Source organism: Halichoeres trimaculatus, unplaced genomic scaffold (genome assembly GCF_033239565.1).
Source record: "Halichoeres trimaculatus isolate MK-OKI-2021-1 unplaced genomic scaffold, fHalTri1.1 fHalTri1_scaffold_1, whole genome shotgun sequence".
Lineage (NCBI taxonomy): Eukaryota > Metazoa > Chordata > Actinopteri > Labriformes > Labridae > Halichoeres > Halichoeres trimaculatus.
Window position 1 is genome coordinate 33,064,039 of NW_027437179.1, and position 27,992 is coordinate 33,092,030.

The window sequence follows — 27,992 nt, forward strand, 5'->3', positions numbered from 1 at the left end:
TTGTAAGCTATAGTACATGAAATCTCCATCTCAGCCGGAGCCGCCCCTTCTCTGCTTTCTTCCTCCTGCCAGACGCTGATTAGATCAGTTTAGCACGGTGGCATCATGCCCAAACGCCGCCAGAGATGCAAATTTTGTTTTCTTTTTTTGTGGCCTGCTTGCCCTTGTTGTTTTCTCTGTCTGCATTTTGTCATCTGGCATTTAGTTCTTCATGGTTGACTCACTTGCATGGACGGTGTTTTTACCAGATTAAGCAGCCTTGTTCTCTTTCATGCTCTATGACTGGGCTCCTCTTCATGCTCACTCTTCACGTTCCCACGCGTTGTGCTGTGCATCTATTATTTATGAATGCATGCAAAGCTACTTCTGCTGAAGCAAATGGAACGGGAACCCTGCCTTGCTCCAGTGTAAATAATGCATTCGGCACGAAACTTGCAGTGGTTCAAAGGTATGGGTGGACGAAGGAAGAAAAGTGTTGTCTTAGAGCTCAGTGAATATACAAGCCTGTGCTCCAAAGTGTCGCGCTTTCGAGTCCCTGGCTCACAATGAGCTGTCCTAAAGGAGGGCTAATGAGGTACAGTAGTCCAAGTTATTTTTTCCTCCCTACACTTATTATGATGCAGAACAGAGAGTCCAGCAGCTCCAGCTCCAGCAGCAGCATTGGGACTCATTATTTAAGTGCTACTGTGACTGCAAAGGGTGGCTTGTTTTCCTAGAAAGCTCAACTCTGCCACAATCCGCTCATGAAAGCAGCAAAACAAGCTAATCTCGCCTCTGAGAGCAACAAAACAAACTTTCTGCTCCCGACAGAGAACAATCAGGGCAGCAGAGACTCTTATCGATGACCCAAAACTGATTGAATTGTTGCGGATTCAGGAGCCACAGCCCCTCCGGTCTGCATTACAGCAGAGCACCACCCTGCTCCCATTCACTTTGCCAGAACTGCTCTTTATTAGAACCTTATTTCTTTTAACAGCTCATCTCCTGAGCTGAAATTGACCTATTTCAGAGGCAGTACAGTAAGCGCTGAGGTGCAGTGAATAAAGGGTGACATCATGAAGCTGTCACTATCCCGAGAGGCACACAGCAGTTGATTTAATGTGCAGAATATGGGACAGGAAAAGTTTAATTTCACCGGATTTGAACCTCCTGGAGCTGCTCTGGCAAAGATTTGGTTTCTGTATTGAAAGGGATTCAAGGTTCAGGTTGGAATATTGCAGAGAGGAGGAAAATTATAGCTTTCGATGTAGGAAGCTGCAACTCTGTAAGCTGTTATTAAGTGCAGAGAAGAGATGATTCATTGAACAAAAGGGTTTTGAAATACTCTCCTATACAGACGAGTGTTATCTGAATATGAATATTGTGCAATCAAAACACAATGGACACTTGATTTATAGTTCATGTAACATGCATTCACAATCAGATGGAGGATGTTTGTCTGATTATGTGTCATGTATTCAGGGCACATGTATTCTCAGCATCTGGCATAATGAACATCAAACAACCATAGTGAAGTATTTTGATTTAGGTTAGAGAAACTATATTTTTCCAAAATCTTCTAAAAAACCCTCATTTGACTCAATATTCACATTCAGGAGCCTTATGAACAAGCATAGAAATTGAAATTTTCTGTTCAGGATCTTGATACTGGAAAAATGTCTTATTTTATTCAAAAACAGTACATTTATCACATTTGAATAAGGGTATTTTTTGCTTACTGAAAGCACTTCAAAGCATGATTTTTGTTCAAAAATCCTTAAAATGAAAAGACAATACATATTTCCACTCATTGTGTGAATGTATCTCATATTAAGTGAATGCACTAGCTGAGAATTTAGATTTTGCAATGATATATCTTCACATTTATCAAGTCATACCATAAATACAATATCCAAACACTCCAACTACTTTTTGATTGTTTGGAGACAACTTTCTACGCTTTTTTATTTACCTGACTCAAGAGTAATCCTGAAACTGTCATAATTTTAGGCATAAAGAATAAAACACAGCATTTTTTTCATATCCCAAGAGCACTGTTGGATGATCGCTCTGTGCTGTGTAAGTGGTATAAATCTTGACATTTTCAAATCAGGAGGGATTAAGCAAAAGCATAAAATAATGGAAAAAAAATGTTGATTTAACTGAAAAGGAAAAGAAAGCTGTCTACCTTGACTTAATTGTATTGTTCAGTGTCCAATAGAAGTGTCTGTTGCTCCTCCTCTAATCAAATGATGGTTGAATTTGATCAGTCTGTGTCCTTGGACAAGATACCCAACCCCAAATTGCTCCCAAAGGCACAACCTTCTGTGTATCAGTGTGTGAGTGTGTGTCTATCCGTCTGTGGAGATGATCTCATTGGACAGGTTGGCCTGGTATATGTGTGTGTGTATGTATGTATGTGTGTGTAGTGACTGTGACATGTAGTGTAAAGCACTTTAAGTGGTTGGAAGAAAGGGAGAGTACACTATAAGTGCAGTCCATTTAGCATTTAGCATGACATAGAACATGAAATATACAGACCTATTTTCCTCTGTGCATTTTTCATGACACTGTGTGTCAGTCAGGTCAGGCCTTTGTGGGTTGTACTTTGGTTGTCTTCATTTGGCTAAAGATCATCACAGTAACTGAGCTGAGAACATTCAGCCTATCATTCCTGTTTGAGAGAAAACATTTGTTGATGCAACTATTTTGTTTTACTTGAACAGAAATTGTTTTTAACATGCTCTGCATTTCTACTAAACCAAGTTTCAGTACATTCTCAGATTGATGTTACTGCAAAAAAGTCTTATTCAAAGCAGCACTACAACAATTTTACCAAGCCATTAATCTAGATGGTCGTTTAAACAGGATCTACAGGTCTGACCTACTGACCATTTTAGAGATGGGAAACCCCAAATTTAACACAATTTACTTGACTTGACTAAATTTAGGGTAACAAATTGGTTTTAAATGTGGCAAGGGTTAGTAGAGCCAGCACCACCAGCCTTCAGCCTTGCAAGTTATCACTCACATACATTTGCTGGTTACAGTATTCTGAAATACAACCTCATTTCTGATTTTCCATTTCAAAATACTGACAAGACTTGCAACACTATCAGAATTTAATTGTCACCTGTGCTTGCTTACATCTGAAGTTCACCATTATAGCATTACGGCGTCAAATAGAGCTACAGCTGCAGGTAGTGCGCTATAGCTTGGACACAAAATATACAGTGAAAAAATAATGTGCAACTAACTTTACTGCACTGGTAATGATGAAAAGATGTTATCTCATTTTGTTTGTTTACAACCTTTCCACACAGAAACATTTACACATGTGCTTTACATTGTACGGGAGCCTCTTGGACCCCAATTAGGAGGTAGTTTGGAGTTTGCGAAAGATAATTTTTTTTTTTTTTTTCAATTTCCTAAAGCAAAGGCTTCAGAGAATATTTAGGATTAAAAAAGCATGGGCATGGCTGATTTGAGTGTAATTTTATTATAGTTTTTATTGTATTATATGTTCCGTTACCTGGCAATCGGTATCGGTACTCAAGGGTACCAATTTTTGGTATCTTTGTGTGTCTTTATGTGGTAATAAATATTAATTTGTTTAATAATACAATCTAAAAGTATTTTAATTTAACATATGTATTTTTCAATAAATTACCTTGTAATGCTATGTTCATGTCCAGCTGGGAAAGTCACCAACTCTTTTACTCCCTCACAGTCACAAGGATGTGTTAAGGTACCTAAACATGGTACCTTTTTGGTTTTAAGTGAATCGGTACTCAGTACTAAAGATGGATTTTGGTCAGGACCTATAAAAGTACTTAATTTGGTACCTAGCCCTACTCATGTTCATAAAACTGCTCAGCAGCTCCATGTGACACAACTCAAGCATGCATATTCTGTTAGTTCAGGGTGTGCTGGAAAAATAGACATGTTTAACTTGATTGTGGTTGAAAGGGTTGAGGTTGTCACACAATAATACTAGACAAACCACAGATATAAAAAAGAAGTCAAGTCCTGAGAGTTAATGATGGTTTTCACCACTGAAACAAATTACAGACCAGTCTGTAAACCTTTCACCCTCCCAAACCTCCGTGTTAAACATAGAGTCTCATTTCCTCTAAACAGTTTGGGTAGAAATGAAGTCATCATTAGAGGGATCATGAACAATTCAGTTCTTGTATACAAATGTTGTCTCATGGAGTCAGAGGTGTGATGACTGGAGCTTTTTCACAGATGCTCTATCTCAAAATTGAAGCCTTTATCTCTCCCTGCCCTCATTTCCTGTCTGCCTCTGCACCGTCCACTGTCCAATAAAGGTGAGGTAGAAGGAACAGTGATATCAAATAAGTGACATGATAACAAGTAATATCATAACAGCAAGGCTGTATTAGTCTCAGACTTTGACCATCTTTAAGATCAATAAAGGCCAATCCGTAGAATCCTTTCATTAGTTTGAACTCACAATATGTGACACCACTGTTTCTGAAATCATTACCAGAGGTCTAATTCTTACCACACCAACCGTAAAACATATATTGCATTTAAAAATATGAAACTCACAGCAGTTTATTAGAGATTTTACATGCATTGCAATCTTGTCAGAGAGGTTAAAGAGTGCTGCAGGGAGCAATCAGGACTGTTTATGCTATTCATGGAGGAGAAATTCATGTTTTATTTTGGAGGAGGGAATACTTCGACACCACGCTTCTCCTGCAAATCATCGAGGGGCAACATTAATTCCACATTCGAGGATTGTTGCTCTGCTGGTTTAGTGCTTTGTCATTGTACTCGGGCTTGATAGTTCTTATCTGCTCAGTCGCTCGTTGGAGCTTAATTGTATGAGTGTGAGGACCCGAGTGAACACTGTTTATTCTGGAGTGACTTATATTGCTTTAAAGCAGCAGAATAATTTTCTGCTTCGGTACACACATTGTTGGATGAAATGTGGAAATAAAGCTTGGAGATCCACTTAGCATTACTTTGATCTTATTACAGCTTATGCCGGGCTCATGAATTCAGTTTATGTCAGAATACTTTCACGCCTCTGAATATTCATTTAAGGCATTGGTACACGCGGCACATGCAGACCAACACGGCATTTTGTGTCTGACTCCATATCAGACATGACAACATCGCTGCAGCGGAGAGGAAAATAATTTAGAGAAATAACTCCAAAGAACTTGACAAAACTGTCTTGTGTTTGGAATGCAAATTGCTCAAAAGTATCCACAAGATTATAAAATTTGTGAGTGAAATGGTAATGTAGCCACGGCAGCATTTATCACCATAATTTAGTCTCTGAATTCTGACTGAGTTTTGGTTTTTGGATGTGATTATTCTTTTGCAGGGCTGCCAACATTCATGAAAAGGCTCCTCACTCACACTAAACTTGAACAAGTGGCACAAAAACCCGTAGAAATGAGAGTCTGCGACCTGGCAACCATGCTAAGTTAGGAACTGTTCTGCAGATACTCAGGAACACATATATCAGGCTTTTAACATCTTTAAAGCACTACCTCCATTTTAATCTATCTTTCTCTGCAAACAGTGGATGCATGAGGAATACTTTCTTTTCCCTCTTTGCAAATGAAAGTACAAATGGAATAAAACAGCTGTAAATGGCATTAAACAACTGTAATCAAACATAATGATGTGTAATTACACTGGGGGAAAAAAAATCTGTGGGCTGTGAAACAAATCATCACAGGTGGTTTAAACATTTTGCTGAAGAAATAAAAAACTGATTTCACCAGAAAAATACTTTTATTCATTATTGTCTTGCTAGATTTTGGAAGCTTTCAGAAAGAAGTCACAGATTTCATCAGCCAGATTTTCTCAAATGTGATGGAGGGTTGAGAAAATCTTTTGTGCATCAATTATAGATTGAGTAGTAGTATGGATGTAGTCTTCGTAATGTCAGACATCTGATTTGAAGCACAAAGTTGGCGAGGGGTCATTTTGTAAATGCTGAACTCAACCTTGCTTTGTTGTTGTTTGGTATGAGAGCAGGCTTTTAGCCTCTTTGCCTATCACTCAAATCAGCCATGCCCTTATATGGACAAAACTAGTAAGATTAATTACACCAAACATGAAGATTTATTAAAAACTTCACCCTTGTAAAGTGTGTGCTGATGGAGAAATGAGCTACTCAGACCAACCCTGAGGTTTCTGGTCCCACTGCAGCTTCAGAAGAGGAAATCCTTCCAACGTTTGTGCAGCATTCTTTTCTGGTGTTAGCTCCTTTAGCCATGCTTTTTTTTTTTTAAATAGGACCCATCAATCAATCACTGAAAATGCAGTTCAAAGTGCTATATAGTGATTGAACAAAAAGTTGTTAAATTAATACTATACAGTACAGAAAAAAAAAAAAAAAAGAATAATTACAAAAATGTATTTAAAAGAAATATTTTACAGTTGAGACTAATCCATACCTTAATAATAAGCTTATAATAAGCTAAAATATTAAAAGAAATATTAAATGGAAATAATTAAAATAATTAAAATGTGTCAAATAAACTGGGTGGTAATGAGAGTTAAAGATAAATAAAAATAAATACACAAATAACACTGGGTTGCTAAGCTTATACAGTTAGTAAAAGAAATGAGACAATAAAAGATAAAATTATATAACATTTAATTTAATTAGAAGAATTAGAGTTATGAAATTATAATAAGTAAATTTATTAAAAATAAAGAATAAAAATAAATAAAAAACTCCACAATAAAGCCAGACTAAAAAGACAGGTCTTTAGTTTCTGTTTAACGTGTCAGTGTGTCTAGCTCATTTCAGTTCTTGGATGATGCCATGCCTGTATTCCCTCTGGCGCTAGGTCAGCACTGTTAGCTTGTCCATCTTATTGGAGCTAGATCTTACATCCCCCATAACCATGGATTGAACTACAGGTTCATTACATGTCCTTCTCCTCAGCTTGTGGGTAACATCAGGAATAGCATTGGTTAACATAAGCGTGCTATGAGATCCTAATAGCTGTTCTCATGAGTAGACATAACAAAAAGAAAAACAGTACTCCAGATAGAAGCAGTTTGGAGGTCATGACAAATAAATGAGTCATAAAAAGTAATTACAGACTCCAAATGTAAGAATGAAAAGAAAAAAAGATAAAAAAGGACTAGGAAGAGAGGAGCCACTCAAGCGGCTCCTAGCAACAATAGACACAGTCTATTTATCCATTAGTTGACCAAGTGATTGAGTTACAAGTTTTAAAATATCAAGTTATGACCCCAGCTTTTTTTTAAAATCTCTGTCACTAAAATTGGATGTATCTTTATTGTTTTTAAGTATATCAAGATGTAATGGTTTTTCATACGAACATAACATCACATCAACCATCAATTCCCCTCATTTGAATGTTCATGCAGCCCTCATTGAGATGCTTGAATGGAGATGTACAATGTGCCAAATGCACTTCAAAGGTTAATTTACATAAAGTCTGGCTGAAGAGGAAAATAAAATGTGCTTTTCTGCTGGCAGCACTCTTTAAAAGGCTGCTGTTTCCAGCTCTTCCTCTGTACCCTGCTACCCTGAGTGTGTGATGATGCAGCCGGACAGCTATCTGATCCCGCTGTGCTGAAACGTGTGTCCGGTGGCACAGAACATGCTGTGAGAACGCACGATGAGTCAGAAGCACAATAACAAAGGAGATAAAGGGAGATAGAGAAGAGCAGGGGGAGATGGAGCGACTAGCCGACTGTGTCAGAGGACTCCAGCGACACTGCGATGACCTCTGACCTTGCATCAGTGGGGATGTTTTCCAACAGGTCTGAACCTAATGTTGGCTCCTGGAAATAAATACTCTGCGTTCCCCTGGTTGGCAGCATCCAAAAAACAGCACACCAAGCCCAAAGGGGGAAACACTGGAACAGAGCTCCACTGCCTGCTACATTCACTGCTGCTTTTTTCATAATCCAATTTTGTCTGTTAGCTATACAAACACAGAAAGTCTGCTAGTCACACAGAGTTTGATAGCTGCAGAATATTTTATAAAACTCCAGTTTTTACACAGCACAGCCTGCAATAATCCCTCTGACTTTTTAAAAACGCTCTCAGCAGCCATGGAAATGAGGGCGAGGAATAACCTGAAAGGAAGACACTTTGTTCACTGGATGTCTTTGAGCTGTTGTTAAATGGAGCTGACCAGTAGACCTGCAAACACTACTGCTGTGGTTTAAAAGAGCTCAGCAGGAGGAGCACTGAGTGATCAGATGAAAAACCAAACAAAGAAGGGTAAACATCGCTTTTTTCTCACAACACTTTATGAGTTGTTGAAATTTTAGTCATGATTCAAAACAAAATTCCCCATCTTTTTCTTGACTTTCTCTCCTTATTTTTTTGTTATCTTCTTAGTATTCTTCCACTTCTCTTGCTTTTTCCCCTGCTTCTTCTGTTCCATCTTCTTTGATTTCTTTTCTTCTATTTCTTTATCTACTCTATCTCTCCCTACTTTTTGTTTTAACATTGCGCTCTTCTGGTGTCAATCCTTGTGATTTATCGTTTTACCTTTTTTTTTCCACTCTTTTTCTTCTCCTCTTTCCCTGTTTTGCCTTTTTTTTGTCTTTTCCCTATTTTTCTTTTTTTTGTCCTCTTGATGTTTTGCCTTTTCTCCTCTTTCTACTTCTTATCGATCTTTCACTCCTCTTTTTTGTACTTTTTTAGCACTTTTTCCTTCATTTTTCCTCCTTCAGACATTTCTCCTTTCCTTTATGTTCTTCTGTTCTGTCTCCTTATTATTTAACCTTTAACTCTATTTTCATACTTCTTTTCTTTTCCTTTTTTTATTCCCTCTTCCACATTTCCCCCACTGTTTGTTCTCTCTAATTCCTCTCCTTTCTTTGTCTTCTTTTTCTTGTCAACTCTTCTCTATCTACTTTTCATCCATCTTCCGTTTTCTTTTCTCCTTTCACTGTTTTCCCTCCACATCTCTAATTATGTTCCTGTTTCTCAATTTTTTTCCTTTCCCCTCTCCACCTCACTTTACTTTTTCCCTCTTTTTGTCTTCATCTTTTCTCCTTTTTTCTTCTTCCCCAATTAGTATACTGCCTTTTTTTCCTTTTCTTCTTTTCTTTTCCTTTGCTTCATCTCCTTCTCCTGTTCTTCATACCACCTTTTTGGTGGTTTTCCTTTCCTTGTCTGTCCTCTCTGTCTTTTTGTCACTTCTTTTTCCATCTTATCTGTTTCTTTTCAGCATCCTTTCTCTGTACGTTTTTGGTCCTCCTTCATTCTCACCTTGTTTTTTAGCTGTCTCTTCTTAGTCCTTGACATCTTACGCCTCTCTGTCTTCTGTTTTTTTTTTTTTTTGTCTCCACCTTTCCTTCACCCTCTCCCACAAACTGTTTGAAGTCTGTGTTTGGTTTTAAAAACTCAGAAACACTGGTAAATAAAGAGTAAGAAGAAGAAGATACCTCAGTTTCACCTCTGCTGATGTCCGTTAAAATCACCAACAAACTGACGTCACGCTGCTCTCATTACTGAAGGTTGAAAAACGTAAAAATAGAAGTGCTGAATCGTCACATCAATAATGCACCAACTCTTAAAATCACGCTAACTTTCCTCAACAAATATGCTTCTTTAAGCACTGACCTTTACCAGACTGATTGGAGTTTAATTCAGGTGTTCTGTCAAGCAAACAGTTTCTCCACTGGATCACGTAAATTACCCAAAGACATGCAAAGGCGTTAATCTCCAGCTCCAAACTCTTTAAGCTTACATTTCCTTCACATGCAGCATGAGAGATAGTTAGCTGAGAGGCAAAATCCAGGACTAAAAATCAGTGCAGCACTTTAAAGGCGACTGCTTTAATATTGGATCAAACACTGGATGATAAAATGCATCTTACTTTCTTTAAGATCTTAAATGAAAATGATGGGACAGGAATGAGTCTTTGATTATTAAAAAACAGCAGCTTTGTGACTTTTATAACAGTGTTTTGTTCAACTCAGAACATTTATTTTGGATCACAGCAACTGTACAAATGTAATCAGAGATGTCTGTAAGTGAAATTTATATTGGAAGAAGGATTGTCTTCTTTTATACAAGTTAGTTATTCCTTACTCACCAGGAGGATGTTTTAGGAACATAAAGTGCCTAAAAAGTATCAATTTATTCAAAAAGCATCATGCAGTTTTTAAAGAATTAATGCAAAAAAACAACTGATTTTTTTCCACATCAGTGATCAGATTGTCAGGGATTATAAATCTGAAATGAGTTTGAAACCTGCACATGAAAACATTTTTAATTTCTCTGTGATATTAGAGCAACGAGGAACATAGCTGAAGTTTGAATGTGCTAATATCTGATCCACCTTCCTTCTGTGATCCTGTCAGATTTACATCCCCACAACATCTTGCACTCGTCTGCCAAATGAGCCATATGCTGCTCTGTTAATTGTGCATTCGATTACATGCCATGCACTACTCCCTGAGAAGTTATAATTTTGTCAGGTAATCAGTCCTGCTGAGTTAAAGCTGTCACTGACAGCCTGTCTGATGCTCACTTGTTGTGTGGTTTTGTGTTTCCCCATGGCTGCCAGTTGTGTAATGTGCAAATCTTTTTCTTGTTTCAAGTTATCTGGAGGATTGCAGGGGATTTGTGGGTACAAAAACACGCTCAGGGCAGATTCTATCACTTTATGGAAATGGCCAGTCCCTCAATCCATTCATGCGGGGATTTAAGAAGCACGCTCTGTGCCTCTCATCCCGTTATTGCCGCTCCTTTGTGAAACAGTTGTCCAGACAGCAGTTTGGATTGGCAGTGTCTCTGTTTCTGAATTCAGTCCTCATCGTTGTGATCAGACAGAAAAATGGTGAAAACAAGGAACAGACGAGACAAAGACAAGACAGTCCTGTGGAAAACGCGGTACACTGCAGTAATCATTTTAAACTTGTGATGAGGACAAGAACTTCATCACACACGCTCTGTAACAGATGTTAGATGACGTCACTGTTATGTCCTTGAAAACTATCATTTAGGAGTGCTGGTTCAGCTCAGAAGATGTTTACAACACAGAAGATGTAGTCCATCTTTTTCCATTCTGACTTCAACCCATTGAGGAACATCATCCCATCCCACTCTGTCCTCTTATAGATTTGATCTCACTTCAGCTGTTCTGTTACATAATTCCAAAATCTTCTGAAAACTAGAAAAGCACTCAGAGAGCGCAGACCTCCGCCAAGCATATTGTGATTGTCACCCAACACTTGAATGTTTTACCCACCTTCAGCAGACTGTCTGCTACAATTTGGTGTTAGTTGCAGGTTTGTACAATAATTTGTTACCTGACAGTGTTGAAAATTATGATGACCCAGAACAAATTTCATATCCAGATCTTAGTATCCAGAATATTGCCAGGATCTGGATCGTACTTTTACATCCGTCAGAAATTATGGGGACCTTGTCCTGTATTGTTTTGCAAAGTAATCCGACCATTTGTGGTGGAGTTAAATACGCATATGGTGAAAACGGCCCCTATCTCACAAAGATAAAGAATCCTTTAAAAAAGTCCTGGATCTAGACGGCGATCCAGATCACCTCCAAAATGAAATCACTTCTTCCTTATCCCATTTTGAGCATTTTCTGAAATTTTCATCAAGATCTGTTTGTTTCTTTTTGAGTTATGTTGTTCACAGACAAACTCTCCCAAAAACGCAACCTCCTTGGTGAAGGTAATCACTTAAAAATTACTGTTTTCTTTCTGCTATAGAAAACCATACTACAGAAAGCACATCTTGACCTTGATGGATTTTATCTCATGTAGCTGTCATATACTGAAAGGTTTAGAGTGGGTCATGTGTCGGCCACTCAGTGCTGCCTAACCTGGAACATATGCTCTGTCTAAACTGGAACATCTGAGAGGCTGAGAAGTCTCATTGTGAACATGTTCTTAAGAGGGTTAGTCATTGTGAAGTAATGGATTGTGTATAGTGAGTGGGTGAATGTATGAAGTAATTACTGTTACACAAATGAAAATGGAAAAAAATGGATGTCAGCAGCAGTCACTGAATCAGAAAATCAAATGTATTAGGACCTTAGTGTGAGATTGACTTTCCTGTGCTGTTACTGCATTCCAGTAATCTCCATGTTTCCTCTGTTGGTGGAAAACCTGTTTTGTGTAATTGAGGAAGTCTTGGCCTGAGGCGTCACTGCTGGTACACAACACGCCGTGTGTCACATTCAGAGAAGGGGTAAACAGAACGCCGCACTGAAAACAGCAGCGTTGGTTTTGTTTTGCCCTCCAACCAGAGTGGCCACCTCGAGCCGGTCCACTTTGTGTCATGTATCACAGCTGTAAACACACTCTCTGTCTTGGTGCGCCCATTAATTCACGGCTGCCAACAAACAAAAGGAGCTCAGGGGGAAGTTTGTTGTGTTAAAGATGTGTGTGAGTGTTAGTGTGTGTGTGTCCACGTTTGTGTGTCTGTCTGTGAAGCCATTATCAGAGAGGAGGCTGTTTCCTCAATGAGGAGCCCTGAGACTCACTAATAACAGAAAGAGCAGCAGATCAAAGGCTACCAGGAGTGTTGTTTTGCTCTGGTTGCTAGGAAACTCTAAATTTGCCAGTAGTAAGATGTCTGTTTAATATTCACTGATTCCCCTAAAATAACAAAGTGGGTAAAGTTAAACAGAGTCTACAGCCATGTTGGTGACTTCAGGCTGTTCTTCAGCACAGCAGCTCTTTCTCCTGAATGCTCATGTTGGCTTGCTAATTAGTAAGCAATCATGATGCCAACATGTTTTTTTATGGTCACCTTGTATAACAGTTGGGATATTAGTATCACACAGCTCAAGAGTGAAATCCATGAAAAAACTGTTGCAAATGGTGGTTTATTGTCAGCCAAGTTTCTATTTGTCAAGTTTGTGCAGCTGCTTGTGATCATTTGTAGATAAAGCAAAGAGTATAGTTTACACCACATCATGAATGTGTAAAAGTAGTCAACCACATTTTAAAACATTGTGACAATTGCTAGCCCAAACCAGAGCTACTAGCACTGTTTGAAATACAGTGGGGAAAATAAGTATTGAACGCGTCAACTTTTTTCTCATCACATTTATTTCCAAAGATGCAATTCAAACAAAATGTCTACCAGACATTGGTATTAACTCAAATAATCCACACATGAAAAGAAATCATGACATTCAAGTCCATAAATAATGATTATTTGGATTTAAGTACGATAACACAGGAAAAAAAGTGTCGAACACACCATGGAAAGGTTGTATACGTTGGCAAGGAAATGCACCATACCACCTGAAATCTGTCATTAATTAGTACTTGAACTTTCAATTAGTGCAAACCAACATCAGCTGGGCTAGAGAAAATTGATGGCCCTATAAAAACGGTTGTTTTTTTTTCACCAAGCAGTTAAATACAACACACCTCATGATGGGTAAAGGCAAAGAGCTCTCTGAAGACATTTGCAACCTGATTGTTGCTCAGCATCAGAATGGAACTGGTTACAGACTTATATCAAAGCACCTGAATATTCCAGTCAGCACCATTGGGGCTATTATTTGCAAGTGGAAGAAGTACCACCTTACCATCAACAGGCCACGCACAGGAGCGCCTTGCAAGATTTCTGACCAGGGAGTCGGAAAGATAGTCAGAGAGTACTCAAAAAATCAAGGATCGCCCTGAAAGTGCTACAGAAAGACTTGGAGGCAGCAGGTACAATTGTTACAGAGAAAACAATAGGCAGTGCACCCCACTGCCATGGGCTCTATGGATGCTCAGCCCGCAAGACTCCATTCCTCAAGAAAAGGCATGTTGAAGCACATTTAAAGTTTGCTAAACAGCATCTTGACAAGCCTGTAGAATATTGGAAGAATGTTGTCTGGTCAGATGAGACCAAAATTGGCACTGCACATCACCCAAAAAACATTATACCAACAGTGAAGTTTGGAGGTGGAAGTATCATGGCATGGGGTTGTTTCTCATGTCATGGTATTGGCAGACTTCATATAATTGACGGAGTAATGAATGGACCCATGTATTGGAAAATTGTTGATATGAATTTGCTGCCATCCACCAGGATGTTGAAGATGAGACATGGCTGGACCTTCCAGCAGGACAACGATCCAAAGCACACGGCAAAGTTGACTCTCAAATGGCTTCAAAAAAAAGAAAATCAATCTGTTAGAATGGCCTAGTCAATCATCTGACTTAAATCCAATTGAACATTTGTGGAAAGGACTAAAGAAAAGGGTTCACCAGAGGGCACCAAAGAATATTCAAGATTCAAAGACAGTCTGTGCAGAGGAATGGGCCAAAATCACTCCTGAGCAGTGTAGGCGATTAGTTAAAACATACAAGAAGTGTCTGGAAGCTGTCATTGCAAACAAAGGCTTCTCCACCAAGTATTAGATGAGTCTCAGTTAGCGTGTTCAAAACTTTTTTCCTGTGTTGTCGTACTTAATTCTACATAGTCATTTTTCATGGACCTGAACGTTGTGATTTCTTGTTGTGATGAGTGGATTATTTGAGTTAATACCAATGTCTGGTAGAAATTTTGTTTGACTTGCATCTTTGGAAATAAATTTAATGAGAAAAAAATTGACGCGTTTAATACTTATTTTCCTCTCTGTATATCTCAGAAAATTAACGGGACCCAAACTATGAAAAAACCCATTTCAAAAACAGAGCATCCACAATGACATTCAGATCTATTCATCAATTCAAAACTCATTTAGATTGTCATTCTTCTTCTAAGAGCAATAAAAACATTCTGAGTCTTCCAAAAGTAATCAAGTTTTATATTTTTTGTAAAATAACTTTCCATCCCAAGGGCAAATAAAAAAGTCATTCTTTTCAGCTACTGTGAAACTCCACTTGACTGTTTTCTAGAGAAATGTGTAACCAGCACAGATATGTGGCTATTGACTTGCAAGGATGACTGAAGGCTGCTGGTGCTAGCTCTGCTGCCTTTATCCTGGCTCTTCAACCCATTTTGATTCCAACAAACTGTGAACTTGAACTAGAGCAGTAGACATTAAGTCTAACTGGCATGCTGTATCTCAAAGCAGTATCTGACTGAATGGGTTGAACTGCCTACATCTATAGTTGTTAGTGGTTATTGTGGTTTAAATATCCCTTCAAGGTCTTTTGTATTGACGATAATCACACAGTGGACACTTTCACTGCAGCGTTTTAAATACAGTGAAAAAAATGTAATATGTAATAGAGAACAAACATTATCCGAGGCACCCCGATGTAATTAAAATCTTTTATTTTGTCAGGGACATGTCGACGCGTTTCGACTTCTCAGTGTCTTCATCAGGACATGATTAACAAAATAAAACAGGTGTTTAAATGACCTAGGAAGTGTCATGTGATTTTGTCACGGGATGCCATCACATGACATCAGACCTTAAAAAAGACATATACAGATGAAATATACATCTGTACAAAAGTAGAAAGGGACTCTGCAGATCGTTTAGAATTAGGTAACTTATTCCACCATTTGGGCACAACAGAAGAGAAGAGTCTGGCTAGAGATTTAGAGCCACGCTGGGCTGGGGGCACCAGGCATCTTTCACAACAGAGCGTAGTAGGCGTGAAGGAGTGTAGACTTGGATGAGGGACCCCAGGTAGGCAGGCTTTATTTGTAAAGGCTACTGCTTATTTACTTAATTAACACCAAAAATAAGAGACAGGGTTCATGATGCAGGCATAAGAAAATCTCCAGACAAGGTCTGAAGAAATTTTTCATAAGCACAGATGAACTGAAATAAAGTATGAATTCAACCTGATGATTCAACCTCTGTAAATATGTTTTAGGTCAGCCAATCATCAAGTGCACATGATGTAAAACACACACAGTTTTACTCTGCCATTATTTTATTTCAATCATGAAAGGGTGTTTGAAAGTTTATATCTGAGGTACAAAAAAAAAAAAGCATGTGCAGAGGCTTTTTGGGCCAGTGAAAACACCTTGCTCCAAACTGATCTCCATACTAAATGTTGTGTGAGTGGAAGTGTGCATGTGTGTGCCAGCAGCATGTAAAATTCAGGCTTAACCTCTCTCTAAATAGGTTTACCCTGATCAGGCCATTTTGTGATGAGCCACCTGCTCTCAGTGCCACATCCATCAGGTGGAGTAATTTTCCTGTTAACCAGCTCCAACAGGCCACCTGAACACGACCAGACACAAGATGGAAATTGTAGAATTAGATGCTCGAGTAGATTTAAATCATGTTTAGAATAAACCTGGCGTCCTGCTGCCCGACGCCAGAATCTACACTCTCAGACATTTCATTTTCAGCAAGCAGCATGCACTCAAATTCCAATTATATCTGGAGTTCACCTGTCAGAGCAGATTTATTAGTTTTCTCATACTCTTCTTATCATGGACTGTAAGAAAAAGTTTAAAAAAGATGGTGCACAGAAGGTGAGAAATGAACGTGGATCTCACTTTTTCTAAATAAATAGAAGAAAGTTGAAGTTAATAAACTGAGTGAGATGGACTCGGGCCGCACTCATTAGAAGTCCTGTGTTTGATACATCTGGTCATGATAAGGTCAGGTGGTGCAGGTGCTGTGCCAGTTCTGCTTGAAACTACAAGGAAAAATAATGTTTTTCAGCTAAGAAGCAAACTACTTTAGTTCCACTGGATGAGTAACAGGTTAGGGTTCAAGCTGAGGTTAAAATGTCTGCGATGAAGTTCTTTTAAAGGTCAAAATCAAAGATATGCATAATAATACAGAACATAGCACGATGCAAGGACTCAAAGCTTTGTATAGTTAAAAGTATATCTCTTTCACCATGAAAAAAATAATTGCAGATCCAACTTTTCCCAACAAGATTAAACAAAACATGACTACAGAAGAAAAATCAATCATGATCAATGATTGTTCAGTGTTGTTAGCTGGCTGAGGTGTTTTTTGTTTTTGTTCTTTTTTTGAAAATAACAGGTTAATAAAGCAGCTAGCTTGTTTTTTTTACTATCACATAATTGGCAGTGGTTACACCGAGCTGTCACGTCCAGTTGATGACACTCTTCAGTCACTGGTTATTGTGGGTATTCTGTCAGAGGTACCCTGACCAGGAGTTGTAAATATTACACTCCCAGATTTGGCGTCTCCAACATAAGTAGGAGCAGTAAAATAGTCGTACTGATACCCCCACACATTTAAGGTTCATTTGGACAAATAACCGGTAACAAGGCGCCCAAAATCAGGCTGCACCCCCTGATCACTGGGAGAGACATCACCTGTTTGTATGAGCGTTGTGTTGTGTGCTACCTGGGTATCAGTCAGAAAGTGTTTCACTCTTGAGCAGTGTGCCACAGAGCAGCTGCTGCTACCAAACCCAGACAGTGCTTTTACCATCAGGGGACTACTATTTTAATAGACTTAAAGGGCATCCCCAACATCTCTAAAGGAATATTTAATCAGACAATCTGGTTTTTGAATGTTTTCAACTATCTTTTAAGAAACTAAAACTTTAACCTTAAAGTTTTCTGGTTATGTAGAGCACTACCTAATTGGAAGAAATAAATCAGCCCCTACCTTTGTCTGTGTGTCTGTAAAGGTATGTCCTTGTCTTTTTATTTGCTAAAAGAATAAGGCTCATAAACTTTTTTTGTCAAGTTCAATACCAACGGAAGGAAAATCGAAACACAATTTAGTTTCACACTTTCAAAGTCTGCAGTGTTTTTTATTTAATCAAAAGGTTTGCTTTGATTAATTAATCTCAGAAAAATGTTATCTCCACTTTATCTCTACTCCTCAACTTGTTTTGAGGACTTTACTGTGAAACTCACTCAAAGATAAAATTGTTCAAACTCTACTTGCATTAAATTCAGAGCAACCCCTTTGTTTCAGTTTTAGTCATCTCATATCGGGGTTTTGAGTTTGTATGGTGCACAGTTCAAAACATGTTCATTGATTGTTTTGAACCCTCATGAACCACAAACCTCTCACACTTGTGTTCCCTACTGTCAAAGAAATACAAAATTACACTAAATTCATCTTACATTACTTTTGATTACATTTGTGCCTGAACTAAACAATTAGCTGTGTTAACTCTACATCCTGGGTCTTTAAGGGGCTGCGACATTGCACTGTTTGCATTTTATTACATCTCCTGCTATGCAGTGTTTTTAATGCTCTGAATGGAATTTTGTTGTAAATAAATAAACGATTTCTTGATTGATTGGGAACATTTTTAAATGAGGAGAAAATTCCATCTTTATTGACTTTAGAAAAACAGTTGATGAAGAGGACGAGAGGCGATTACACTGAGGTATAGTCTAGTTTTAGAATCAACACATGATGAGGTCAATATATAGGGTACAATTAAAATGGGGGAGCTACTAATAACTATCCGTAAATGAGGTTAAGCTGTTCATTGGTATCTGTAGTGCAAGTTTTTCACACTATGAATGTGTCCAATTTAATGTACTCAATCACAAGGCCAGTAATCATTTAGATGAATTAATTCTAATGGTTTGACAGCACTATGTAGGAGATAAAATGTTTCATTAACACTGAACCCGACACCATAAAGCAAAAGAGTTTACCTGAAAAATCAAGGTGAAGCCGAAACAGATCGGTGATAATGAGTTTGTCTGTTTATCTTTTCCTCTTGTGTGAACATAATGTATTTGATTAATGTTCAACACATTGACGCCAATGTTTTTTTGCTAGCTGCAGGCATTTCATAAGCATTATATTATTTCGAAGACAGCCAATTTCACCTCGCCTTCATTTCCAGGGTGCAGCATCTTGTGCACTTTTATGTAGATATATCTGCTTTTGCATGTTTGTCTTTGATTGACAGGTGTCTCAGACTACCTCAGACATCAGATCCAAACCCTTTGCCCAAATCTTGCTTCATCACCTGACAGAAACAGTCTCCAACAAAACCCCAGGCTTCAAATAGTCCTTTTAGAAATCTATGTCTGTGATCGTCTATATTTCATACCCTTGTGATGTCCAGATTGCATCAGCTCGTCTGATACTGTACAGAATTAAAGCCCCTGTTAAGATCTCACTCAGCTCTGGCTCTCAGTATAAAGACAATCATAGCAAAACATCCCCCTTCAGATGTGCGCCTCTGCCAGATAAGTAAGAGTTAATCTCTTTGCGTGAAACCAAACATTTCAGTAATTTGAGTGGCTGCAGTGGAACAGAGTTCAAAGCAGAGCTGTGATTTGCAATTGCTTCTCACGAGAGAGGATGGTTGTGTTGGCAGTAAGATGAGCCGCTGATTGCATTGCCCGCTCGGCTCTCTGCAGGCCTCTCAGATGGAGATGGAGAGTATTACTGGACAACAGCCCTCTGAAAGTACATGAAGATTACAGAAGTGAGCACATTAAGACGGAGCACACAAACAGCATTACTCACCTCCCAGGTAGCAGGATGACAGCCCGTGGGAGAGGAGGAGACAGAGAGAGTAAACAGACTTCATTTGTTCCCGCTCTCTCCACTGTTAAATTGGCATTATAAATTGCAGTGTGTTTGTGCAGGGTTGCCAACTCTCTCACTTGTGGTGTGAGACGAACGCATTCAGCTTCTGCCTCACGCTGCTCAAACAAATCTCACACTAGGAAGCCACAAAGCCAATCTTTCATGAAAAAACATTATGTAGGTTATTAGGCTTCGCTGAACAGAAGAAGCTTGATTATCGACCTTTTGCCCATATTTTGACCTCAATATTGTTCCACAGAACATTAAATAGAGCAGAAAAACATGCATTATTCATGGCATAAGTTGAAGTAAATAAATCAGGTTCACCTGGAAAGTTTGGTTATAAATTATATACCTATTTTGAAGGTGTGTTTTCATCCAATTTATCAGATTCCTGCAGCCATCACACAGCAGCGCAAATGATGCATCTCCAATGTGTGCATTAATGCAGGCGGCACAGCAGTGGTAACTTCATCAATTATTCAAAACTATTAATTATCCCTGACACAGGAACAGAATCAGTCAGGATCTCAGGGATCTAATTCACTCTCCTTCTCCGCTTTCCAGAACTTCAGACAAGCAATCCATCGCATACAGATTACAAGTTACATCCAGGTCATTTGTAACATGGCAGAGCAGCTTCCTCTAGTCATGAGACTTCACCATGTTTTTTGCATTTAGACAAACAACTAGTATCAGCAAGAGTGTTATTATTTTTTGGTTATTTTTAAGCTGCATTTTTATTTATGATCCGAAAAAGGTACACAAAAGATTTTCACAAATGGTTCACATAATTATACAGTATCAAACTGTATCTTTGTAAGGTATTCTTAAACAAAACACATCTAGAATTTGTGCACTTGCTTGCTCTAGCAGGGCTAACAGGTTCGTAGCTGTAACGTTGGAGCTAACTGCTAGCATAACAGATAGAAACAATTTAATTTTAAAAAAATAGTCTTTAATTTTTCCTTTCTGGAATCTTCTCTAAAGACTGCTTTCAGGTTCATTCAGTAAAAAAAGTTATAAGGATGGAGGTTAATCTTTCTTGCTAGCTTATTAATTAGCAGTTAGGCTGTTTGGTCACTAAAAGGACAAAAAGTTCAGATTGTTGCCAGTTTTTGTTCTCATTCAGGCTGGTTAACTTCAACTACTAAAGTGAGGCGCAATTAGGTTAAGTAAAACTTCCTTATTTGTAACTTCTTTAATCAACTGTCTTAGCTTGCTCTCATACTATTTGGTCCAGGTTATCATTTTTTTGCAGGCTATAAACCCTTATTTCTGCATGATTTTTTTTATTTTGATTTTTTTGGTGTGTATGTAGTTTATGGTACATCCAGAGCTAGCCTCATGTGGACAGTCAACAAACTGCAGATTTTAGCACTTGCTTGAAGACAGATAGCAGCCTGGTTTGAACCTGTAGCTAGTCAGCTAACTGTTAGACAGAATGACAGACAGAAACATGCTACTGCTATTTAATCTCAAAAGGGTTGTCTTTTCTTGTTTCTAGGAGGCTGTTTGCCATTTCTTTTATAAAATAGCTTTGAAGATTTAGAACAAAGCCTCCACTTGCTAGCTTGCTAATCAACAGGTAGCACACTAGTTTGCTTGGTTGCTAACAGGACCACACATCCACACAGTTGTCCCATGGTTTGGGTATCATTAACCGTCTAAATATCTCTCTTTTTTTCTGGAAAACTCTTCAGGTGGGTCTAAGTGAGGGAAGGTGGTAAATTAAATTTGTAGCACAGCTAAGTTGTTGGCAGTAGTTTCCTCTATTTTAGACTCAGCTCTCTGTTGCTTTAGATTATTCCTCCTCTCTGGATAGAAAACACCTCCATGATTGCTAGATGCTTGATCTAAAGGCTGTAACTGATATTTGTTGTCCAAACTTCCTGGCAGCAGGTACCTGTGCGTGTCTCTCAGCAGGCTTATCCCTAACACAACCAAGGCATCCAGTTTAAGCTCTGTAGATCCAAGCTTTGTGATTTCAGGAGTTACTTTAATTGACCACCTCTGACTGCCAAGCTAAAGCTCTGGGAGCTTGTTGGCGTAAGCCCAAACGAGCCAGCCTGCACATTGAGTGTTTGTGTGATGAAATATGTCTGACCACTGATGATTTTTCTCTCTTTTCTTCCAGAATGCAGGAGAGGGACCTCCAGAGTATGTGCAGAAGGGCGCTGCTGCTGACCGTCTGTATGGTGTCTCTCTGGGGACAGCTGACCAGCGCATCATCACACAGAAGCCACATAGGTACGGCGCAGTGTGTGTTCCTCATTGTTGTCCAGGGCAGCGTGCCCAGAACAACCAAAATCTGTTAGCTTTGGCTGATCAGCAGCTCTGCTGCGGGGGCTGGGGGTTAAAGATAAGTACTTATGTAATTTAATTCATTCATTTTTCTTTGTTATACTTCTCTTCTCCAAAAAAGTCTAAAAAAGGCTGACCTAGAAAAGTATTTAAGTGTATTCAGGAGAATAATGGGAGCTTTTGACTTCCAGGAAGGCAGGAGAACAGAAAGGAACAGCATCAAACTGTGGAAAATACATCAGCGGGAAGGATAATTATAAATACTTTACGGGCATTAATGGCTTTTACAGGAAGACTAACAAACACATGTAGAATTATACATGCAGCACACTGCTGTTATTCCTGCTGAACTGACTTTAAAAACCAATTTTCAGTGAGGATAGATCATTATCTCATGCAGTTTTTCTGACTTCATTTTCATGGCAATTTAAACCCACATCTGCTTGGTTTTGTGTCATTTTTATGTACCCCTTACTTTATCTTCTTTGCCACTTTTAAAAAAGGCTTTATTAAAAAATATTTAAAAAGACTCAGGATGAAACAGAAGTCGGCAGCATTAACACATTTTTTGTTTATCTTGTCACAATAAAAACAATAAGATAGACGTTTCACTCAATTTGTAAATTGTAACACTTCATGCGTTGGATGATTCATCTACTTTTGCTGTTCTTTTGCTGTTTCTCAGCTCATCAGTGAGGTAAAGAAAGCCTGTAAGGTTTTCTACACATGGGAATCAAGCAGTTGGGCGGTCATACAAGCCAGACCTCACCTGTGAAAAACAACACCAATACTTTTAGTGCCTGCAGACTTCAGTGTGTTGGGGTGTAAATGTTTGTGTGCAGTGAGACATTTCAAAGCGATGTCCCTGAGTGGAGCGATGGTCCGATCCCCGAGTGCAACGGTACAAACTGTGACTTCACATTGAGATAATGAGCCTTATTCCAAGAACAGCACATGATGGCCGCGAGAGAAACAACTCTGTGTTACTTACAAGAGTTTGATAGAGTGACTTGTTAGTGGAGACACGAAGAGGATGCTAAACGGTGTTTTGGAAGAAGAAGAAGAAGAAGAAGGGGAAATTGACACAGATACAAATCAGAGGGTTTCTTTTATTTTTTGCTTATTATGAATGATAAATGATGACGATGATTAATTCAGCTAAAGAAAACAGACCCTTGTTTTTTGCCACAGTGTCAACAGGCAGAGGTACAATGCACTGGACTCCTTTTTCTGTGGATTGATTGAATATGATAGACGTGATCATTTTGTTCCTTGCAAAACTTTTGCTGTTGAGACTTATTGACTGTTTTAAGGTTTTGACAAGCCAGAATTAAATGTCTTAATAGGGCAAAGAAGAGCTGTTGTTTAGTGCAAATTGACAGCTGCTAACTCTTTTGACCTCTTCATTGCTTTATTTAATACTGATCCATGGAGAGACAGCTAAACATACGAGGCAATATTGTGAGTATATGTTGTTGAATATGTTGTCTATTTCTTAAAGAAGACTTACCTGAGTAGGGCGTCACCACCATAGACTGTAAAAAAATTGATGTGCGCTTGCTCGGCTTGAAGTAAGGTCTCCACAAAAACTGCTCCCCCTGGTGGCTGGCTGCAGTATAGGTTAAAATATACGGCTTTCCAGCCATTCCACATGGGCTGTGGTCAAACTTGAAAAATCATTTCACCCTTGTAGAAATGTTTCTCAGGTCAGATTGTTGTGGTGATTTGAAGATATCATTTGGCTGTCTTGTATCCAAGTCCTCTGTTTTTTGGAAAAGTCAAATGTTCATTAGTTATACGGGGTTAAAAACAGGGTTTTACGTAACGTTGTGTATTTTTTTCGGGGATTGTAAAACAAATTGGGAGGTAGAGTCAGGAAGTGATTAGACTCTGTAAAGAAATAAAAATCATTATTTTTGTCACCCAGCTCCACTCAGATTCTCCCAGAATCCCTCATAGTCTTTACTGCGCAGACTCTGGCTGCAAACTGCTACAATGGCGGCGCCTGTGACGGGGGTATTTTGGCATCAAAACCGTACAATGATAAATGGTGGTCAGCACATGAATTTAAATAAGTCTAAGCAATCTGAAAATGTACATCTAGTTTTTTGCGTAGGAACATAAATGAGTTTGGAAAACAGCTACAACTAAAATGACAAAGTTGTGAAAGAGGAAGCCAAATCTTGTCAAAACTAGATGCACTGATCTGTCTTTTTAAGCTCTAATACCAAAACTGATCCCTGAGCTTTGTGGATCTACTTTAGCAGTCAGGAGATAATCTTATCATATTCCAAGTTGCTTTTTTGAGTTGTTGGTGAATCTAGCATTAAGCACCTCCATACTGTTCAACTGCTATCTTCTTTCATGGTATTTAGCTCTGCAAAACTATCTGCAGACCTGATCTGTGTTGGTGAAAAAAAAGAGCTTAAAACTGAGTTGAACAGATCTACACTATAGATATACCTGATATCCAGTCTTACTTTTTGAGTCAGTATCAAAACCAAGACCTGACACAAGGATTGGTGCATCCCTAGTCAACATCTAAGCAACATCTTCTCCACTTCCAACAGCTGCGAGTTTTCCCTCTTTTTTGCATCTCTTTGTTGAAGCTGCTGTCTCACAATACCAGAAAGAGGGCAAAGAAGGTGGCTGTAACCTCTGCAGAGTGAGAAAAGAGCAGAAACATGATGTCAAAACATTACTGTTGCTAACTTCATGGATAAATGCTGAGATAAATGCAGCAGAGCTGCTTAGAAATCTTCATTGATTACACCTGTGGCTGCCTCTCTGTGACAACAGGAAGGATAAACTGAGAAAAAGATCAACAAGCTGTTAATGATTGAGAGCAACTTTTAAGTACGTATTATGTTCACTTTTGAGTAGGGTGTCTAATTTGTGCTAAAAGGTCAGTATGCATATGAGGAAACCTTTGAGTGCACCGTCGTGACCTTTGTTCTGAAGAAGCTAGATGAGCTCACCTTTGTTATATAAAGGGCAAGGTGAAAAATGAGCTCCATGAAGATCTCATTGGGAAAAATACGAATTATAGACTTTGATAGTTACCTGTCACCTTGTAATCTCCATCAGCATGGGTAGAAATAGATCTCTCTCGGCACATGATGAACTTCTTTTTCTTTTCTTTTTTTTCATTTTCTGTTGGTCACATTGAGGTTAAAAACCTCCTTTTCAAGTGAGACCTGGCCAAGACAGGCAGCACTGTAACACTGACGCTGTCATCCATATTATGTCATGTTATTATGGGTGTGTGTTTTTTATCCAACCCCCAAGGTCACTCTGAGGAAAATGCAGTAACATAAATACAACTTCGACCACCAGTGTCTTTAAATAACTATCAAACATTGTGTTCTCACATGTTTCTCCAGCACAAAGTGAAGTCAATAAAGATATAATTCTCAAAGCTGTAGTGTGGAAGAACTTAAGTAGCCTGTGCCCTGACCTCGACTCCATCCAAGACCTTTTAATAAACTAGAACTTTGACTTGAGACAGGCTTTACTTCCCACACTAATGCTGCTGTAGCTGTAGCAAGAGGCTGAAACCTTTCCTCTATGAAGCACAGACTCCTAAAACAACAAATGGACAGTTTAGTCCATGTGTAATGTGCAACTGAATTTCCCTACTGAACTTTACATGTAAATCGTGTCAGGCCTGTACATACAGCACCCTGTCTCTAGAGAAATTACACTAATGACACTCCCTAAGCAAAAAATAACTCAAAATTCTGCAGCTCAGCACAGTTTGCTCATTTGGCGTCTAATTGTTGAAATGAGCTGTCAGCATCTCTTCTCTCTCTGCTGCATGAAGCTGTGCTGTTGATGCTCTACAGAAACTAAAAATCTAAATAAGTGTTCATGTTCTAGCTTATTTGGAAAATATTCTTACTAAACTTAATATGAGCCACATACAGCTGACAAGTCCAAGTCAATTCAAGATGTTAAAAGACAACAAATACTCTTGGATTGTTTTGAGACATCTGCCAATGGAGCTAGAAAATTCACATCTGAAGTTTCTTGAAAAGGTATTTTTTTAGCCATTTTTTAATCCTAACAAACAACTCAAGTTGATATCCTGAAATAAGACATTTTTCCTGACTGGTCAGAGAAAGACACACATTTGCTTGGGTTTCAGTTTTTGCTGTGCAAAGACTGGAAAGTGTGCACTGTTCATGATTTTCTGTAATCTTAACAGCGTCATGCCATAATATCTGCAGTAGTTATTATAAAAGTTCTTTGGCATTTTACTGTAAAAAGCAAAGGGTTGTGGGTAAAAATACAACTAAAAATTGAAAAGTGAACTAAAAGTCGCAAAAATCTGGAAGATCAAAGATCAGCAATTTAAATTGTATCGGCACCACAAAAATTGTAAAACAGTCAAATTGGGAGAAAAGCAAATTGTCCCAGCCGTGCTTGACATGAGGGCTGCAGAAACTGGGATCGAACCCCCTTATTGTGGGACTCTCCCATGGATTAGCCACAGCCACACACAGCCGACCCTGTGTTGATATCTTCTATCTTTATGTCAGTCACCAAATCACAAACTTCTGTGTTAAAAAGTGAAGCCACTGTAAAGTGAGAAAACTGCAGTTCCTCTAGTGACCACTAGAGGTTGGCTGCAAAAGACAAAGAACCCTAGAAAAAGCTCTAATTGAAAGAATAAAACCAATTTTCAGCCTGGGAACATAAACCATGTTGGTTTCGTTCCACGTTTCATCATTCGTGACAGCTATCAGGAAAGATTTAAAAAACTTTTACAGTTTGGCAAAGTCAGGCTTATTATATGTGGCAGGTGGGGAAATTAGAGATTCTTGCTAGGCATAAAGATGAGCCAGGTCTTGACTGGGGTCACCTTTCAAAAATGGCAGACGCCATCTTTGGGCACCATAAAGCCTCTTTCTAAAGCAATGGATGATGTCACTGAGATGATTATCATGTTTTCAGTCTGTTGAAATTACATTTTTACTTTTCACCGTCTCGTGATTATCCAATCAATGTGTTAAATAATTTCTGTGTACATTTAATGACCAGGGGCTGACAGCAGGGTGCCTAATCCCTCTTGTTTGACAGACACGTCAGATAAGCTGTTTAACCTTCAAGCTTATGACGCCACCCTTCGTTTTCTTTCCGTCCCCCGTCTCATGTGGATTGTGTGGTTATTCCTCTGATTTATTAGGAACGAAATAAAGAGGGGGCCGACACAAGCAGCCCCCCCATTCTCCACGGGTTAACTGACACTTGGGTAATCACGCAGCCCGTCCTGGAGCTACGGAGGTCACATCAAGGTGGGCTTTGATAAACAAACCTCTTTAGCCCTTCTGTTTATTGAGGTGGGGGGCTTTGCCAAAGCAATTGAACCTTTCACCACAGCCTGAGTGAAGCATGCTGAGCACACTGCACACACACACTCACACACACACAGCCTCTGTAATAAGACCACTGCATCCCCCAGAGCACCATCTGCATTCATTAGCCAGTCATGAAAGAGTGGAGAGGAGGAGAGAGGCCGCGCGGAGAGTGATCTGTGGAGGGAGAGCGCGTGTGATAACAAGTACCTTTCGGCTGTGCAATTTGTTTTGGTCCTGTCGATTGGATTTAGACTGATGGTGTGCCTGGGTCAAACAGCGGCCTCATTACTCAGCTATTTAGATACTTGGTCACTTTTTCCCCCTAACAGTAACTCACTCTGTCTCATTTGAAAAGCAGTAATCAAGCTTTCTCTCTCTGTGGTTTGTTGGTCAGTGCAGTGCGAGGGCAAACGCTGAGATGTGGTAGAGAGGAAAACAGGCGTGAAAAACACATTTCCCACTGAGGCTGTGTGATGGCGGCAGCAGCGGCTCTTCTTTTTCAGATAAAGTGCGCTCTAAGCAGCGCCGTTTACAGGTCGTAAACTCTGTTACATTTTTTAAATATGAGGCATTAAGCCGCGTAGCTCACGGATAGCTCCACAAATTGGAGGCAGAGTGAATTTGGAGCTCAGGTTTAAATCAAGGTTTCATGTTATATTCACATTCACACACTTACAGGACACACACACACTTACAGGACACACACACACACACACATACACTCACAGGGGGCTATGCTGCCTTGTTAATAAGATGAAACCGTACACTTGCTCTCATTTGAATTCAGAGGAATATTTCCATATTTGCTTATAGTAGAAACTTCCTAAAAAACCATGCGACGAAACCTCTAATGGCTCAGTCTCAAGCTGATTTTTATACTCCAGGGGATTCTTTTGTGTTTTTATGCAAATTGG

The 27,992-nt window shown here is 39.0% G+C and overlaps 1 protein-coding gene across 1 annotated transcript in view; it reads left to right on the forward strand.

Moving 5' to 3' along the window:
- Positions 1 to 27,992, forward strand: part of tafa3a (TAFA chemokine like family member 3a) — a 138,480-nt gene that overhangs the window by 60,383 nt on the left and 50,105 nt on the right. The window contains exon 2 of the mRNA XM_074671618.1: positions 21,552 to 21,664. Within this exon, the coding sequence (XP_074527719.1) occupies positions 21,553 to 21,664 (112 nt within the window). The 5' untranslated portion in view covers position 21,552. The remainder of the gene's footprint in view (positions 1 to 21,551; positions 21,665 to 27,992) is intronic.